Source organism: Pyrgilauda ruficollis, unplaced genomic scaffold, assembly GCF_017590135.1.
Source record: "Pyrgilauda ruficollis isolate IOZ18807 unplaced genomic scaffold, ASM1759013v1 scaffold125, whole genome shotgun sequence".
In the NCBI taxonomy this organism is placed as follows: Eukaryota; Metazoa; Chordata; class Aves; order Passeriformes; family Passeridae; genus Pyrgilauda; species Pyrgilauda ruficollis.
The window spans coordinates 1047671-1067232 of NW_024510877.1; the positions used below are offsets into that span (position 1 = coordinate 1047671).

The window sequence follows — 19562 nt, forward strand, 5'->3', positions numbered from 1 at the left end:
CCGGCCCTGTGTCCCCCCCGTGTCCCCAAGCACCGGCTCCCCGTGTTGGAGGTAAGAGGGCTCAGCCCCCCAAGCCAGGCTGGTGGGGCGGGGGGCGGCTCTGCGGGTCCCCCCAACTCCGGGGGGCGGCGGGGAGTGATGTCCCGGCAGCAGCTTTTGGGTTTGTTTTCTTATTTTTGTTTTCTTTTCCTTTTTATTATTTTTTTCTTTGTTTTCAGCAGAAGGGAAATTCTTTACAGAAATACAGGGAAAAAAAAAAAAGCACCCCAGTATTTTGCTGAATACTTTTTATAATGTGAGATATTTTTATTTTATTTTATTTGGTCACTTTAAAACAACCACCCAACTATGGAGGAGAAAAATCAATTAGTCCTCTATTTTATTATTATTTTTTTTTTCTTTCTCCTTCTGGTATGTGCATGTCATTGCATGACTGCTCTGATTTTTTTCTTCTTTTGTTTTAATAAAACTGTGCTCAGACATTTAAGCTAAACTAAGCAAAAATAATAATGACTTAAAAAGAAAAAAAAATCTTTGTTGCCAAAAGGTCGTGCTATCCAGGTTTGATGTCTGCATGTGAAAAAAAAACCACAAAAAAACACATTAAAAACGTACAAAAAATAAAGAGAAGAGGAAGAATGCAGTCTAATTTATGTGAACTGAAAGGAACAAAAAAAAAAAAAAAAAACAAACCACAATCAGGTTTAACCACACAAACCTAAGGGAATGATATTTTTTGAAAGACTTTTGTATAAAGTTGAGTACTTAGAGAAAAAAAAATCATACCAGATGTAATATATTTTGTGGATGTTTTTATTTCTTGGATTTATAGTACCTTATACTAAGGTTAAAAAAAAATTATGCTTGATATTGTGAAAAGGTGATAATTTTCACACACATTTCATTTGCTCATTTGTCATGTTGTAATGCAAATATGATAGTTAATGCATACAGCATTTTTAAGGGAAAAAATCAGAAATATTGAACTGATGTATTGTTGTACCATTTGCACTGTGAGCAAATGCTAATGCAGTAAATATATTGTGTTTGCTGACAATCAAAATCTGTAGTAAATATCTTTATTTGCTTAAATTGATCTATATTGGTTTGGAAAGTAAAAAAAACCAAGGTTTTAATGTGTAAGGGGAGTGTAAAAATGGTTGAAATGTGCAGGGAATTGGGTGCTGTGTCTCTTTACGGGCGACTTTGAAACCTGTTTGTACAGAGTTTTTTTTCCTAGTGCTGTATTTCCTTAAATATTATTTTTTATATGATTTTTTTAAAAAAAGTAACCCACTTTTTTTTCTCAGTCCCCCTCCCTCTGCTTCAGTTCTATCCACAGGACGGCACAGCAGGACCCCGCTGGGCAACCCCGAAGGCGACCGGCTCCGTCCTCGCGTCCCGTCTTCCCCGGGAAGGGGGAACCCGACTGGGATGGGGGGACCCAACCGGGATGGGGGCACCTGACTGGGATGGGGGAACCCAACCGGGATGGGGGGAACCCGACCGGGTTGGGGAACCCGACCGGGATGGGGGAACCCGACCGGGATGGGGGAACCCGACCGGGATGGGAGAACCCAACCAGGATGGGGGGAACCCAACCGGGATTGGGGAACCCCACTAGGATGGGGGCACCTCACCGGGATGGGGGAACCCCACTGGAATGGGGGAACCTGATCAGGATGGGGGGACTGGGATGGGGGAACCCGACCAGGATGGGGGAGCCCAACCAGGATGGTGGAAACCCAACCGGGATTGGGGAACCCCACTAGGATGGGGGCACCTCACCGGGATGGGGGAACCCGACCAGGATGGGGGAGCCCAACCAGGATGGGGGGAACCCAACCGGGATTGGGGAACCCCACTAGGATGGGGGCACCTCACCGGGATGGGGGAACCCCACTGGAATGGGGGAACCTGATCGGCACGGGGACACCCACCCAGGATGGGGGCACCCACCCTGTCCCCAAAAATCCGCCACGTCCTTGCTTTGCCCTTGACCTCCCATCCTGTTTTTCCCCGCTCGTGCCGTCGCCGCCTTGACCCCGTCACCATTTTGCCGGTGGCTTCCGCGGCTGCCGGGATAACTTTGGGCCACCAAAGAGGATCGCGCCGCTTCAGCCGGTAATGCTCCCGCGCCCTTCGCCAAATCGCCCCGGGGACAGCGCCTGCAGGGGATTTTTTTCCCAGGCTGGATCGCTCGGGATAAAAATAAATCGCTGGGTTTCAGCGCTGGCGCTCGCACGGGCACGAGGAACGAGTGGGAGAAGGAGTTTGGAGGCGCTTGCATGTTTGGAGTGGTGGCGTGTGGTGGTTGGATCCTTCCCCAGGGATGGGGATAGAGCCTGAATCCCAGAGCTGGGATTGTGCTGGAGGATCCCAGACCGGGCTCTGGGGGCCCCTTGGTGTGCACGGGTCCAGCTCTGCTGGGGTGGAGCGTGACCGGTTGAGCACCCCACAATGTCCTCCTTCCCAAGGCCTTGCTGGCAGTGCTGGTGGTTGGCATCGGCACTGTGGTCTTTCCTGGTGTTCCCAGGGTTTGGAAGCATTGGCAACGTTGCCAGGTTTCCTGTTTTTTGATTTGGATCTGCAGCCGGGCCTGGAAAAGCTGCTGCTCCGGCCATTCCAGGGCAGCTCTGCCCGTCCAGGGGGTTTGTTGCGCTCCCTGGCTTGGAAAGGCTTTAATTTTGGGGAAAATCCAGGCTCTGACTTGGGGCACAGCTGGCCCAGACAGGGATGGCATCTTGTGGTGTTGAGGACTTGGCTTTGGCGCTGCACCAGGTTTCCTCCATGTGGATTCCCGGTGGTCGAGTGTTTGGTGGCCATGTGAGGCTGGATTGGAATGAGCTGGGATTGTCCTTCCCTGCGTGCTCTGGAGGTCCTGCAGCCATCAGGGGCTGCGGGATGGTTTGGGAGCCACCGGTGTCCCTGTGGTGTCCGCGTGTGTGGCTCAGGGGGGCAGGAACCAGAGCCACCACCCACAGGCAGTGCCACCACGGTCCCCAGCGCCACCTGAGGGTGCTGTGCAGGTGCTGGTGCTGCTGGTGCTGCCCATCTCCAGCGGTGGCTCATCCTGGAAAACACTGGAAATCCTGGGAACGGGCACAGCAGAGGAGCTGCCCCAGTGAGGAGCCACCCAACGTTGCACCAACGCTTTGGGCTCCTTCTGCGGGCAAGGAGGAGGGAAAGAGCCCACCAGGCCCTGGGGACCCTCTCTGCCAGCCGGGCCTAGGCATCCCGCTGGGCAGGACCCCCCTGGCGCGGAGCAGGAAGGTGAGGAGCACCCTTGGGTGGCAAAGCGCGGGGAGTGCGTGCAGCACCTTGCACGAAAAATGTTGGTTGCTACGGAAACACGGCACTTTCCATCCCCGTTCTGGGCTATCTGTGTTCTGGGGAGGAGGGAAGGGCTTCCAGTCACGTACCAGCTCCACAGAACTTGCTGCCTTTGCCTCTTCAGCGGGAGCGGCGGGGTCCTGAGGAGGCCACCAACACCTCGCTCCTCCCTGCTGAGGGTCTTCGGGGCTTTGCAGGATGTGGTTGGATCCAAGAGCCCTCCGTGGGATGGGATTTGCTGCTCAGGAGGAGCACCAAGAGCTGAGACTGTCCCTGGGGTTGGGAGCGACGAGGACCCACAGCCAGAAGCTCCTGGTTTGCAGCTGGAGTACAGATGTTGATGGGATCCCTGATCTTCTCACCTCTGGCTCAGCTTCTGCCACTGCCTGGCAGGAGACATCACCCACAGAAGGCCTGGATGGTTCTGGATCATCTGACCTCATCTCCCACCCCGTGGGACCATGTGGATCCATCCCCATCCCTTCTGGAGGAAGGGGCCAGACTCATCCTCCTGGGACAGAGACACAAAGGGCAGAGCCTCCACAGCAGCTGCTCCCCGAGTCCTGTGACCATCAGGATGACAGACCCAGGCTCATCCCAGCTCTGTCTTGTCCCATCCCCTGCGCCCCGAGGTGACAGTGAGGGGCACCACGCTGGGGACAGGCCGGGAGCAGCAGCCTGGCCCAGCTGGCAGCAAAACCTTCCTGGCCCCAGCCTTCCTCCTCCTCCTCCTCACCCTGCCCACACCTGGATGGGGATGTGGGGACCCTCCTGGCTGCCTCCCCTCAGGGTTTTGCCCACCCCAAAACTGATCCCTCCCTCTCAGGCCACCTCGCAACGTCCCCTCTCCACCCAGCCTGGCTCCTCCTGCCCATCCTGCACAAAATGGGACAATGGTGGGGGGAGCCACTCTGGCACTGGTGCCCCCCCCGGATCTGCCCCCTCCCCCTGCTCCTTTTGGGCTAATCCCTGTCCTCAGCGGTGTCGGTAACACCTTCCCAGTTTAGCATCATCCTCGCTGGCTGTAATTACCGTGCTGTTTACCTCCACCTGCTAATTGATAAAGCCACCCCTGGCGCCCGGCCCGCGCCGCCGCCCCGTGTGCTGCCATGTGGCTGCTGGCACCAGCCCTGCTTCCCAGCCCCAGGATGGCACCCTGGGCTGGAACAGGGGCTCCAAGGGCACCCCGATCGTGGGGGGCTCTGCTGCATGCCGGGCTCGCGGATGGAGGTGGCTGATGGGTCAGTGCTGAGGACACGGCGGGTTTTTGGTCACCAAAAGGACTTTGCTGTCCCTCCCAGCCCTGGCCAGCCTCCTCAAGATGGGATTGGGGGGGTTTCTGCCCAAAATTGGGTGCTCCTGCTCTTCCAAAGGCCATGTATGCCCCTTGGATTTCCTCGACTGGGGCAGTCCTGCTCCTCCCCCTGCTCTTGCCCACCCCAGGGTGTCCCTGGGCATGCCCTGCCCACGCCCATCCCCGGATGTCCCCGGGAATCCCTTCCCTGTGCCCTCGCCCACCCCAGGGAATAACCCCGGGCACCCCTGTCCATGCCCTCATCCAGCTCAGGACGCTCCCAGGCAGTTCCTGACCCTCGCCCACACCAGGGGCGCCCCTGGACAGCCCCTTTGCTGCATCCTTGCCCATGTCAGGGGTAATCCCAGGCAATTCCTGACCCTCGCCCACCCCAGGAATGCTCCTGGGCATCCCCTCCCTGTGCCCCTGCCCACTCCGGGCTGTTCCTGGGCATTCCATGCTCCTGCCCTCACCCACTTTTGGGATGTTCCTGGGCATTCCCTCGCCATGCGCTCGCCCACTCAGGGGCGATCCAGGCAATTCCTTCCTGCCCACCCCAGGGGTGATCCAGGCAATTCATCCTCACCCACCCAGGGGTGATCCAGGGAATTCCTTCTCCATTCCCACCCCGGGGTGATCCAGGCAATTCCTTCCTGCCCACCCAAGGGTGATCCAGGCAATTCCTCCCAGGCAGTTCCTGACCCTCGCCCACACCAGGGGCGCCCCTGGACAGCCCCTTTGCTGCATCCTTGCCCATGTCAGGGGTAATCCCAGGCAATTCCTGACCCTCGCCCACCCCAGGAATGCTCCTGGGCATCCCCTCCCTGTGCCCCTGCCCACTCCGGGCTGTTCCTGGGCATTCCATGCTCCTGCCCTCACCCACTTTTGGGATGTTCCTGGGCATTCCCTCGCCATGCGCTCGCCCACTCAGGGGCGATCCAGGCAATTCCTTCCTGCCCACCCCAGGGGTGATCCAGGCAATTCATCCTCACCCACCCAGGGGTGATCCAGGCAATTCCTTCCTGCCCACCCAAGGGTGATTCAGGCAATTCCTTCCTGCCTACCCCAGAGGTGATCCAGGCAATTTCTCCTCACCCACCCGGGGTGATCCAGGCAATTCCTCCTGCCCACCCAGGGGTGATCCAGGCAATTTCTCCTCACCCACCCGGGGTGATCCAGGCAATTCCTCCTGCCCACCCAGGGGTGATCCAGGCAATTCCTTCTCCTTGCCCACCCCGGGGACGCTCCACAGCTCCCAGCGGTTTATCTCCACCCCCTCCCGCCCCATTTCCAGCCCTTGCACCGAAACCGGGCGAATTTCGGGGTCTTTTCCCCCCGCGCCTTGCCCGTGACGTCACACTCCCCCCCGCTGTGTGACGTCACGCCCCCGCCGCGTGGCGTCACCGCGGCGCGCGGCCCCGGGGGTGAGCGCTGCCGGAAGGGGCGGGGCCAGAAGCGGCGGCACTTCCGGGAGCGGCGCGGGGCGGAGGGGGAAGATGAGCTGGTGAGTGCGGGGGGACCCCCGGGGCACCGGGAGCACCGGCACCGGGCCAGGGCGGAGGAACGAGAGCGCCGGCACCGGGTCTGGGTGGAGGAACCGGGACGGGGCACGGCAGGGGAACGGGAACACCGGGACCGGGTCAGGGAGGAGGAACCGGGAGCGGGGCAGGAGAGGGGGAAGGGAGCGCCGGCACCGGCACCGGGACCGGGTCAGGGCGGAGGAACCGGGACCAGCGGGAGCGGGGCAGGGCGGGGGAACCGGAGCCGCTGGCACCGGCCCGCCCGGTCCCGGCTCCTCACCGTGGGCACTGCGGGTGAGGAGGAGCCGGGGACGGGCCCGGAGCGGGCCCCGGTGGGAGCCCCGGTGCAGGCCCTGGAGCGGAGCCGGTGGGTTCACAGCGCTGGCCTGGCTTGGCCCGCTGCTGGCCCCGGAGTGGGTCCCGCTGCTGGGCCTGGAGCGGCCCCGGTGCTGGCCCTGGTGGGGTCCCCAGTCCTGGCCAGGTTTGTCCCAGTGCTGGCCAGGTTTGTCCTGGTGCTGGCCCTGGTGGGATCTCCAGTCTTGGCCGGGTTTGTCCCAGTTCTGGCCAGGTTTGTCCTGGTGCTGGCCCTGGTGGGGTCCCCTGCCCTGATCAGGTTTGCCCTAGTGCTGGACAGGCTTGTCCCAGTCTTTGCCAAGTTTGTCACAGTTCTGGCCAGGTTTGTCCCAGTCCTGGCCAGGTTTGCCCCAGTGCTGGCCAGGCTTGTCCCAGTCTTTGCCAAGTTTGTCCCAGTCCTGGCCAGGTTTGTTCTGGCGGGATCCCCAGCGCTGGCCAGGTTTGTCCCTGCTGTCCCTGTAGCCGCCCCAGAGGTGTGCACCCCTCACACCCCTCACCTGTGCTCCCCACAGCACCCCCTGAGCCCTTCCCACCGCTCCCCCTCCTCCCTGCCCAGGTGCTGCTGCAGGTACATGGAGGGTCCCCAGTGTCCCCATTGGCTCTGAAATGCTGAAAAACCACCTTCAACTCCATGAAAGTAAAGCCTTTTCCTTCAAAAAAGAGGAAAGAAGAATTCCCATGTGTTTGAATCAAACTGATGAGGGCTCCGTTTGGACACATTGGTGCTTATTTATTTGAATTGTATTAGAAATCAATAATATTAGTAATTAATCTGGACTGCTGTGTGTGGTTTCTCATCCTGGGTAGTTCTGGAGATCCAGCACTGTTGTGAGAGGCAAAGGATGGGATGGATCAAGAGCTAAAAGGGCTTTTCCTTGCCTGGAAGGCTGAGTTCCATGGTGACAATGGAAAATTTTTTGGGTTGGGAGCTGTGGAGTTGTGGTTTGGAAATGTACTGCGAGAATGTAATGAGGCACACACAGGTGCTGATTAAAACTGGGCATTTGGGCTAAAAATACACATTTATCCCCTGGAATCACTTTGGTTTTGCTTTACTCATCTCAGAACATCAACAGTTATGGACAGCATTGGCTAATGAGGTTTTGGAGCCAACTTTTCCCAGAGAGCCTGAGGAAAGGGACTCTGGAAGGGACCCTCTGTTCCAGGAGGAGCTTCAGGGCCAAAATGTGAGGGATAAATAATCCCTTCACACGCTGGATACGGAATAATTTGGGTGCAGGGTATCCACACTTCCACTTGCAATTCCTGGTGTCCATCCAGCCCCAGGGACTGTTCCTTGTCACCACAACACACGTGGCTTTTTCTGGGAGCCCTTTCTCTGGCAGATTGCCTGTTTTTGCCTTTTTCTGGGGAGGAATCCAAGGTCGTTGCCTGCTGGTTTTTGGCTTCCTTTTTCTACCTCTGTTGAGGTTGGGATTGAAGGTACTTGAGATGATAGTTTAGACTCTGATGTTTATTATTTCTTATCAGTTACAGTCTCACAGCAATGAGATCTGCAGTCTTTCATTAGCAAGGCACAAAATGGTTAACTATCTCTTGGTACAAGGTCTTTTAAGGTTAATCTATCCAATTAAGAAATGATACCTAAATTATTTTCACTTTTAACCGAATAACTGATCCCGCAAAGCCCGCACTGTGGACTTTTCTGTTCAGTTACAAAAACCACCCAAACCCATGGAGAAGAAGAAAGAAGAAGGTAAAGAAGAACAGCCTGCCTCTGTCCTAAAACCTCCATCTTGCTCCATATTTATTACTATATTCTAAGATCCCAAACTCTGAGTTTTCCACCCTGTGATGTCATACACTTGTAACCAACTCCACACTCATAATCCCAGTGCTATCAATCAATTTTGGAAACCTTCTCCACCGCCTCAGGTCAAACGCAGCACTCTCCTGGGGGTCAGAGTCTGTACAGAAAATGTAAAACTCTCAGCATCCAGAACTCCAGCAGTTGCCCAGCGAGCGGGGGGAACTCCGGGGAATTCTGAGTGTCTTTCTTCTCCGGCCGCGTCACCCTCCGGAGCGCGGCTGACGCACGAGGAGCTCGGAGCCTGCGGGCTTCCAGCGCCACGGCGGCCACACAATCACCCTCAGTCCGGCCCTGGGTGTGTGTGTGTGTGTGTGTGTGTGCCCTCAGTGCAGCCATGGACGTGTGCCCTCAGTCCGGCCCTGTGTGTGTGTGTGTGCGTGTGTGCCCTCAGTGCAGCCATGGACGTGTGCCCTCAGTCTGGCCATGGATGTGTGCCCTCAGTCCGGCCCTGTGTGTGCTCTCAGTCCAGCCATGGACGTGTGCCCTCAGTCCGGCCCTGATCGTGTAACCTCAGTGCAGCCCTGGGTGTGTGTGTGCCCTCAGCCCGGCTCCCTCCGGGGCTGCCCTCATCCCGGCTCCCTCCCGGGGCTGCCCTCATCCCGGCTCCCTCCCGGGGCTGCCCTCATCCCGGCTCCCTCTGGGGCTGCCCTCATCCCGGCTCCCTCCCGGGGCTGCCCTCAGCCCGGCTCCCTCCCGGGGCTGCCCTCATCCCGGCTCCCTCCGGGGCTGCCCTCCCGGCATCAATCGGGCCATTCACGGCCGCGGGGCCCGGCTGACGTCCGTGGCAGCGCTGACACACGTGGGGTCGTGCCCCGCTGCTGAAATGTCACAGCGAGGCACGTCCGGCCCTGGCATCGCTCCGGGGAGGGAGAGTTTTGTTCCAGCCCTGGCTGCTTTGGAAAGCGTTGGGTTATACACTATGTGAACTTTCTATTAAGCTTTAAAAATGCTCTACAAATTCATTTCCCTCAGGGAAGCAGGGACTTTGCTCAGCTTCCACGTGCGTCTCTCTGGCGTTGGGTGCCGTTAGTCCTGGGTTGATCCCTCTTTTTCCAGGCTTGGATGCTGCAGCTGAGGAAGAGGATGGAGCTTTGTCCTCAGCATTGTTTTGCAGAGCTGGGAGGTTGCATAAATTGCCACCATTTTGGCTCCTGAGCACTCATATCCTTAATTTTTTTGTAAGGGAAATCCCCAGAGATTTAAGGGCTGTTGGCAGGTTGCTGCTTTGTTGAGTGGTGTGGAGTTAATCCTGGACCATCCCTTGCTCCTTGTGAGTTCTCTGTGCTACATGAGGGCTGGGAATGCTCCCTGGAACACAGGGAATGCTCCTGGAACACAGGGAATGCTCCTGGAACACGGGGAATGCTCCTGGAACACGGGGAATGCTCCTGGAACATAGGGAATGCTCCCTGGAACACAGGAAATGCTCCCAGGATCACAGGGAATGCTCCTGGAACACAGGGAATGCTCCCAGGAACACAGGGAATGCTCCCTGGAACATGGGAAATGCTCCCAGGAGCACAGGGAATGCTCCCTGGAATGCAGGGGTCACTCCCAAGAGCACAGTGATGACCCTTGTACCAGCACAGGAGAGCTGTTCCAGAGAGCTCCTGCTGATGATAGAACCTGGATTAAATCCCCAAATTCCTGATTCCTGCACCCAGGCAGTGAGGCAGCTCTGCTTTTCTAGCCTTGCATGGACAGCTGAGATGTTTTTGGTATCCTGGCTACGCTCCATGGCTTTCTTTAGGCTTTGGGATCTCTTGGAGCATCCTCATCCTCCTCTTCCTCATGTGCAATCCAATGATTCCCTTGGCCAGCACTCCTAAAAATAAAGAGAATGGATTGCTGGATTTTACTGTATCATCCCCTTACTGCCCCAAGTGCCTCATTTTTGACTTTATAAAGTGTTTTTTAAAGTTCCTGAGACTGCATTGAACCAAACTTCATAACCAGACTCCCAAACATCATGCTCTGATTTCCCACTCCCCCCCAGGTGAATTCCCACAGGGAAAAGGGGATCTTGTTTGTCTCTCCCACAGGATGGGAGGCTGGATGGGTTTGCGCAGCCTCAAAGTGGGGTTGTTGGTTATTCCCAGTGTTTTTCATGTTGTGGATTTGCACAGGTTTTTGGTTATTCCCAATGTTTTCCACATTATGGATTTGCACAGGTTGTTGATTATTCCCAGTGTTCTCCCTGTTATGGATTTGCACAGGTTGTTGGCTATTCCTGGTGTTTCCACATTATGGATTTGCCCAGGTTGTTGGTTATTCCCAGTGTTTTCCACATTAAGGATTTGCCCCGGTTGTTGGTTATTCCCAATGTTTTCTGTTTTATGGATTTGTCCAGGTTGTTGGTTATTCCTGTTGTTTTCCCTGTTATGGATTTGCACAGGTTGTTGGTTATTCCTGATGTTTTCTGTTTTATGGATTTGCCCAGGTTGTTGGTTATTCCCAATGTTTTCCACATTAAGGATTTGCACAGGTTGTTGGTTATTCCTGGTGTTCTCCCTGTTATGGATTTGCAGAGGTTGTTGGTTATTCCCAGTGTTTTCCACATTAAGGATTTGCCCAGGTTGTTGGTTATTCCAGTATTTTCTGTGTTTTGGAGCCGTGGCCGCGCTGGGCAGGAGCGATGCACACCCAGCCCCGGGCTCTGTTTTCTTCCCTCTGAATCAATATTGATGTTTTTTGGAGCCCCACGTGGCCGATGGCAGCGCTCCCCTTCCCTGCAGGTTTCAGTGATACTGGGATCGGGAGATGAGCACGGGATAAAATTAACTGGGATGAAGCAAGTGGATACCAGAGCAGTGAGTGAGGCTCCCAAACACCTCCCTGTTACCTGGAGCACCTGTGCAAGGTGCTTTGCACATCCCAAAGTTTTTATCATGGTGAAACTGGAGCGCCAGCCGGGCATTTCCCGGGGTGGAGCAGCTGGGAAGTGCCACCTGCCACCTCCCCTGCCACCATCACAGGCCTCGGAGTGGTTATCCCTTAATTGTTCGTTTTTCCACCTGTTTTGTCCAGGTAGCTCCAACCCAGTGCTCTGGTTGAGCCACAACCGTGTTTCACAACCGTGCTTAAAATGGATATTTTTGTAGCATAGTCAGGGCCTAAAACAGCCCTGCAAAATTCTGCTCGCCCACGCGCCTGGCGTGAGTAATTTTCTTTTGATGGGTGAGTAAAATATCATTATTTTTTTCATGCTCCTCTTGGAATGGGTGGGAGAGAGGATTCTGACATTATTTTTGATTTGCTTAACACTGACACCGTGCCTAGCTCCGTGCAGGATGCAGAGGGACCTGCTCCCAGGAGCTCATCCCTCCACTGCCAAACTTCAGGAAGGTGCCTTGTCTTCCCTGGCCTGACCTAAAATCCAGAAAATCGATGTTTACACCTCTTTTTTTGCCTCTTTTTACACCTCTCTTTCATTCTCCCCCCGCTGCAGTCACCCTGACATCCCTGCGTGGCTCAAAGCCTCCAGGTTCCCGGGGATGGGGCTGAAATCCAGGTGGGAGCGCTCACCTGCGGCATGGGCGCGTTCATTCCCCAGGGATCCCATCCCCACATCCCTCCTGTCCCCACCCCGTGACCTCCCCTCTCATCTCCACGAGGAGAGCACCCAAACGGGGATTTGGCGCAGAGTCTCCCTCGACAGAAGCTGTTTGTGATCCGTTGGAATAATTTTTTTTCCCTTTTTTTTTTTTTTCCCTCTATTTTTTTTTTGCCTCCGCGCTGTGTTTGGAGCGGTTGCCATGAGTTCCTGGGAGGGGGGAGCGGGGTGGGACGGTGCCTGCGGTTTCCATGGACACGCCGGGAGCACAGCGAGGAGGCATCCGGGAGATTCACGCCTAACCTGAGCCTGCCCTCCTGCCTGGCTCACCTGGGCACGGCTGGCATCCCCTCCTGGCCGGGGATTTGCACCTTTGGGTGTTTTTAGGGAGCCCAATGCAGGTTTCCAGGATTTTGATGCTCAGTGTTCCCTCTCCTTGTGCAGGCTGGCATGAGACTCAGGAATGCTGCTCGGCAAAGCCCTCTCAGCTTCCTTTGAACTTCCTGGCTTTTCCCTGTCATGGAAAAGTCCTTCCCTAACACCTCCATCCCTCAGGGAAGCTTCACCCAAGCGGAGAGGGAGGAGAAGCTCAACCAAGTTCACTCCGTAGCAGAGTGAGAAAGTGAAGGTTCACATCCTTCCTGGAGTGCTCCCGACCTTCCTGCTGGGGTTTGCAGGAACTCTTTGATCCCTCTGGGGTGGCAGCTGGTCCCATGACCAGGCAGCTTTTCTGGATGCAGCTGAATCCATTCCCAAGCCAGCAGCTTCCAAAGGGAAAGGCTCAGGGAAGGACCCAATTTCTCTGGTAGCTTTAGGATGATGTTTGTCTGCGCAGAGGATCAGGTGTAAAGGGATGGTTTTGCAGGATCCCTCATCATCCAGCGTGCCAAAATCTTGGGGAAAACCAGGCTCGGAGGGTCGGGGTCACCCTGGCAGCGCGGGAGGCTGGGTGTCATCCTCCTGCCTGCAGGCACAGAGAGGTTTCTTTCCGGTGAAGGAATTGAGATTTTTGGTGGAAATTCAAAGAGTGAGAAGCTCTGGCGGGCATCCAGGCTATGCTGGCGCTTGGGGTTTCAATGAGAGAGAGAGAAAAAGGAAAAAAAAACCCTGAAACTTTCCACGGGAAGCGGGCACTTCCCACAAAACATGGATTTAGTTGGTGGTCTGGCAGTGGTACCAGTAAAAACCAGTTTTGGCCACCAGTTCATACTGAAGCGGGACCTGTGGGTCCCCTGCAAATGCCACTCGTGCCCACCTGGGGCAGGAATATTGAATTCAGAGGCTCAGTGTCACTTTTCCCAAGTTAATTAACATCCAAACTGCCCCAGCCTCTGCTGTCCCCATCCCTGCCTGTCCATCCATCTGTCCATCCTTCCCTCCCTTCCCAATCCCTGCCTGGCAGCTCAGCATCCCCAGGGAGAGCATTTTATCAGCTGTGGGTGAAAATATTTGGTGTTTATCCCTTGCTTATCTGCCAAGGGTCTTCTGGGGCCTGATTAGGGGTGGCAAAGCCGTGTTGAGCTGGAATGAGCTGGGAAAAAAAATCACATCCCACAGGGAATTTATCCCCTGGGCACTCTCTGAGCTCCATGCCAGCTCCCCACAGCCAGGGGTGATGCCAAGGTGTGATGTCCACCCTGGGGAAGGATCATTCCTCCCTAATTTAGCAAGGATTGAGTGATTCCCGCTGGCAATTCCTGCCTTCCAGGGGACTGCTGGGCAGTGGGAGGGGGAGCTCCGTGTTTTAAGCTGCAGCTCCCCACAGACCTCATGGAGCTGTATCCCCCCCCTGCCTGGGAGGTTTGTTTCCAACTCTCCTGTGCATCCAGAGGAGAATTAACTGCTTTGGTGTGTGTGGCCCTGCGTTTGCACATGGAAAAGTCAAGTAAATAGATGAGATTGCTGGGGAAACTTCAGAGAAAATCAGCCACAGCTTCTCCCACCTTCCCCTCCCTGGGGTTCCTGAGCATCCCCGAGTAGAGCTCGCAGGATTCTCTCCACCCACACTTTTTTCCTTACTTTAAGCTCTTCCCACCCTCTCCCTGCAGTGTTTCACCCTCCTCCCTCCCCCCTGAACCCTGCTGCTTTCCCAAACTCCAGGTGCCCTCCCAGGGAGGGGGCTGCGAGGGGCCGGGATGCTCCCCCAGCCCCGCGGGCTGGGAACGCTCTGGCTGTGACTCAGCGCGCTCGGCTCTTCAGGAACGGGATTTCAAGGGATTTCACACCCCAAACACAACCCCAGCTTTCTCTCGCTCAGCAGAAACGAGACATCAGGAAAAAAAAAAAAAAAAGAAAAAAAAGCAGCACCGATTCTGGTTTTTCTTTGGTGTTTATAGAGCCAGGCTCAGCTTTGAAGGTACCAGGGAGATCCGTGGAATTCATGGCAGTGATGGATAAGGATCCACCTGCCCCCAGTTTATTTGTATTATCCCCATCATGCATTTTCTAACCAGAAAAAAATATAAACCTCTCAATTTTGAAGCAAATGGTTGTGATGTTGCTGTGGCAGCTGCACTTTGTCCCCCCACAATTTTACAGGCAGGGCCACAACTCCCAGAGGGACAAAACTTCGGTGCCAGCAGCAGTTTTGAGGCGTGGGGTGAATCCATTTGGTTTAAAAGCTTCAATAAAATCCATACTTTTCATCTTTTTTTTTCTTCCTTCTTTCTTTCCTGCTCATCCATCTTCCCCCCCCCCACCCTTCCAGAGAATCATATTAAAAGGCAGTGATTTAAAAACCAGGAAAATTATGTAAAACTGTAAAATAGAACAAAAAACCTCCAATAATTGAGGAACAGACCTGACTTGCACAGGGTTATTTTTTAGAGGTTTTACTGAGACAGACATAATTACCAAGTGGCATCACAATGCTGATAGAGATATTTACTGCTGCATGGGAGATTTGCAGTTCTACTGACTTCCCTTTGTTTCTGGGAGAAGAAAAGGGATTTTTGGGGTTCCCTGCCCTCCGTGGTGGGGTGAGGATGGAGCAGGACGCCCTGTGCTCCCTCTGCCTTCCCTTCCCTGCTCTGATCCCCAACCAGCTTTTCCTACCCCACATCCCTCTTGGTACCAAACTCCCTGGATTGAACCATTTTTCCAGTGGACAACACCACTTTGGGATGCTCTCTGTGTCCCCCAGAGGGGCAGGTTGTGCACAGGCAATTCCTTAATCACCTTTTTAATTGTCCTTTCCCACTAGGAACCAACCTGGCTCCAGCTCCCTGCTTGTTCCCGCCCTGCCATAGAGTGGCAAACTGGTTTTAAGTGGGATAACGCTCCCTTGAGTAAAATCCTCATTTTTTTTATCTTTTCACCACCAAGTTGGTGCCATCACTTCCAAAAACATCAAGTGACAGCACCTGGCTGCGGATGGCAGGCGGGAGGTGCCTCATTTTGGTTTATATTTGACCCACAGAGGAAAACACAAAGGAAAAAAATCCATATATTTTTGTTTTCTTCCTGTAAGGCACCACACCCCCAGTTATTGACAGGGAAATTATACAGCAGAGTGGTGTTTGTTTATAAAAGAAGGGTGATTCACTCTGCCACAGGAGCTGGAAAGGGTTAAACCCAAAATTACACCGGTCCTGGCGGAGAACCATCAACAGGAAGTTCTCCTGAAAAAAAAAAAATTTAAATTTAAACCTGGTGACTCAGGTTGGCTCCAGAGCTGCTCAGGGAGGGTCACGGGGGGTGCAGCCCTGGATTATTCCCGGTGGGTAATTACAGCCTTGGTTTGAAAACAGCGGGAAAAGTGGGGAGAGCAAGGTTTGCAGTTTGGATAATCAGGGTTTTTTGCTTCGTCCCTCCCATTCTTCCATTGCAAACTCCTTCTCCTGTTGCACACAGTTGGATTTTATGGCAGGTTGCACTGGTAAAAATATTTCTTGAGGGTCCAGCTGTTGGATGGAGCAGTGCTGGGGACTTGGAAGTGGAGCTGGTGGGAAGCAAATGGAAAATCAGCAGTGGGAAAAGCCAGACTGGGAGGCAGCAACAGAGTCCCAAAAGCCATGGTTTTATCTCAAGTTTTGTGTAGGAGCATGAGAATTTGGGCTGGTCCAGTCCAAATTCTCAGGAGGGGACTCAGACACTTTCCCAGAAGCTGCTGGTGCAGATTTGGGATGGGAAATTGGAAGTGGAAGATTCCATTGGAATGCAATGGGATGGAGCTGAGCTGTAGGTGAAACATCTTTGGCAAAAAACCACTTGAATATCATTATGACCTCAATTTTTTCTATTTATTTAAAGCATCACAACCCAGAAAACGTTGGGAGATTTTGGCTGAGATGCTTTAACCAAGCAGCACCTCTTTAACTTAATTAAGTCCATTGACAGCAGCAGTTGTATTCCTGGATTTTCATTATACTGATAGGTGAAAGAAATCCAATTATTTTCAGGCTGCCTGCGTGGCTGCTCCCAGCTGACCCAGCCACCCTTACATATGTTGTGTAATTTATTTAGAGTACTCTTCTCATTCAGGTAACCCAGATTTTCCTGGGAATTAGGGATTTTAAGAATGAAGGCTGTGCTGGCAGGTGAGCCTCTCCTCCAGCTGTTGGAGCAGAGGAATCCTTTGAAGCAGCTCGCAGCTCCAGACACTGGGTTGTTGCTTTTTTTAATATCCTCTTTCTAAATATTTACAGGCTTTGTTTGGGAGTTTTTTTAGTATTATTTTATCCTCCCCAGCAGATTTGGTTTGAAACAGAGCGGGTTCTTCAGCTGTCTGTGGAGCATCCTTGCCTTGCTTTGGGCTGGAGGGAGGCTGGAGGGGCTGACCTCAGGGGTGGCACTGGCTCTGGGAGAACCAAAGGGACCCGCAGGGACCACCCAGCCCAGCCCCTGGCCCTGCACAGACACCCCAAAATCCCACCCTGTGCATCCCTGGGAGTGTTGTCCAAACACTCCTGGAGCTCTGGCAGCCTCGGGGCTGTGACCCTTCCCTGGAGAGCTGTCCCAGTGCTTCTTCCAGCCTTTGGGGGAGGAATCTTTCCCTAAAATCCAACCTGACTCTGCCTTGGCGCAGCTCCAGCCGTTCCCTGGCTCCTGTCGCTGTCACCGAGCAGAGATCAGAGAGCTGCCCCTCTGGAATGCTGAGAAGTCTCTCCACACTCTCTCCCACCCTTTCCCTCTCCAGGGGGTGCACAGTGCCTGGAATGAGGGGCTGCCACCCCGGGACACCCCCTGCTGCCCCCAAACCCAACCCCAGCCTGGGCCCAGCATCAGCGCTGCTCACACATTCCCTTCTCCTCTCTCTTTTCCAGGATCCCGTTCAAGATCGGGCAGCCCAAGAAACAGATTGTACCCAAGACAGTGAGTAAACCAGTTCCCCCTTTTTAGCTCCAGCCTTGGATCATGTGGCTGATGAGTCAAGCCAGCACTTTGACTCGTCCCATTTTGCAGCGTGTGGGAGGGAGCTGGAGCAGCAGAACCTGTTGCCGCGTGTGACCAGCGCTCGGCTCCTCGTGCGAGGAGCGAGGGGGAGCCCCATGCAGGCAGAATATTTTGGTTTGGGATCTGTTGAAATTATATTTTTTTTTATTTTTTGGGAGTGGGGTGTGTGTGTGCGGGGTGGGGGAAAAGAGCTCTCTTGGTCTGGCACAGTTTTCCTCGGAGATGGCTGAACGGGTTTGCTTCCTTCATTCCTTCCTTCCTTCTTTCAGCAATGGCTTGTTTGTTCATCCTTTCGGAGCAGATGGAGGAGGAGGAGTGGTTCAGATCGCTGAATATAACTGTTTCCAAAGAAAGGCTTATAAGCTGAGATGCTTAGTGCTCGGGCGTGAATTAATTTGTGCTGCACAGCATTTGCTTTAAAAGCAAATTAAAAAAGCATTTTGTATTCCCGTGGATTTGAGGCTCCTACCCCAAGTGCTGCTGCTTGCAGCTGGCTGTGGTATTTTCCCTTCTTAAGCAGCTTGGCTTTGCTTTTGTCCCATGCCAAAAAAAAGCTGTGGAACCTCCCAGGAGCTGGCCCTGAAAACTCACCTGGACACCTGCTCTGAAAAGGGAGCCCTGGGAGGCAGTGTGGGGCAGAGCTTGTCCCTCTGATGGCTTTGGTGACCTAATCCCCTGCACAGACTGACATCCCTGATCCTTCCTCTCCGGGACGCCCAGCTAATTCCGCAGGATGCGTGGGCACCCGTGTTTGTGGGGCAGTTTCTCCTTGGGACATGACATTTTCCCTGGAGGCAGAGGGCTAATCCCACCACTCCCTTCAAGGCTTGATTGTCATGTTTTATTTTAAAGGATTTGGTGGTTGTCTGCTGCCGTGGAGCAGCAATTTTCTGTAACAGCTCCAAACTGTCAGTACAGAATTTAAGCCAGGCAGGCAACGAAGACGAGGACTGGTAAAATTCCTCCGTGGTTTTCCCATGTTTTCAACTGCCCTTTTCCAGGGGCTGGTGATCCACCAGCAAGGTGCTGTTGCCTGTGATCCCTCAGGTGAGGCAACCCAGCCTGAGCCCTTCACACCTCTCCCAGCTTGTGTCAGGAGCCCCCACATTCCTTGCTCCACAATATTTTGCCTTTCCCAGTGCTCCCAACAGCGATGTCCTTCCGGGCTGGGGCAAGAACCAACTGCTCTGCAATTCTGGGTGTCTTGGCCAGCTCTGCTGGGCATCTCCAGCCCACCCATTCTCACATCCCAGTTCAGTACATTCTATTTCCTTGCTGGTTTAGAGGTTTTAGAGGTTTTTCTCCCCTAAAATCAGCCATCTCTGTGCTCAGGCTCCCTGCAGATGAGTGGTGGCACCTCTGAGATCTTCCCTTCCCCGGAGCTGCTGGAATGTGCTGTTCTGAAGCAGTTGGCAGCCTTTGCTTATATATACATGTGTGTGTATTAAATAGAACAGCTCAGAATATCCGGCAGGCAGAGGTTCATTCAGCACCCAGAGCCTTTCCAGGCCTTGTCCTTTTCCTTCCTTCCTTCCTCAGCTCCTCAGGAACAAGATTTAGTGTCAACAAAGTTGATTTCTAAAACCCTTCCACTTGCCCTGGAGTGATTATAATGATAATGATGATAATGATGATGATGATGGTGGTGGTGGTGTTGCTCTCCAGGCACCAGATACAAGGAAAGCAGAAAACAGGAAGCCAAAACCTTGTAACTTCACACCCAGCGTAGAGTGCAGCTCTTCAAAGCAGAACAAATGGCAGGAAACCACGGATATCCCCCAGGATCAGGCATTCCATGTGCCGTGGTGTGCTTTGAGCTGCAGGCCCCCAGATTTACCTCCCAGTTGCAGGCTGAGGCACTCCATCTGTGCAGGCGTTGGGGAACAGCAGCAGCAGCCAAGGGCTGGGATGTTCCAGATGTTGGGCTGCAGGAAGTGGGAAGGTGTGGCATCTCCAGGGCTGCATCCCAAGCCCATCAGAAGGGAAGTGGTTGTGGGTAGAGGATCTCCCACTCGCAGAGACTGGACCACAAAAGAGGGGGTGAAGGGGAAGGAGAAAAAAAAAAGCAGCATTTGTTAGGATGTAACTTCCTTGGCTCTCCATGAGGCCTGGGACTGCAGTCAGGAGAGGGGGGTGGCTTTGCTGAGAGGCTCAGCGAGCCAGAGAGGCTTTTTTGTTGTCTCAGTGCCGGGGCTGGTGTCAGATCTAGGCCGGGAGTAGTCCTGAAAAGCAATTTGCCTGGGCTGCCGAGGAATTAGTCATGACTCCTGTGCCCACTCGCTT

At 54.0% G+C, this 19562-nt stretch overlaps 1 protein-coding gene across 1 annotated transcript in view; it reads left to right on the plus strand.

The window, feature by feature from the left end:
* Positions 1-6082: 6082 nt before the first annotated feature.
* BIN3 (bridging integrator 3) overlaps positions 6083-19562 on the plus strand; it is a 40032-nt gene continuing 26552 nt past the window's right edge. Inside the window, exons 1-2 of the mRNA XM_041490608.1 lie at positions 6083-6131; positions 17150-17198. Of these exons, the coding sequence (XP_041346542.1) occupies positions 6124-6131; positions 17150-17198 (57 nt within the window). The 5' untranslated portion in view covers positions 6083-6123. The remainder of the gene's footprint in view (positions 6132-17149; positions 17199-19562) is intronic.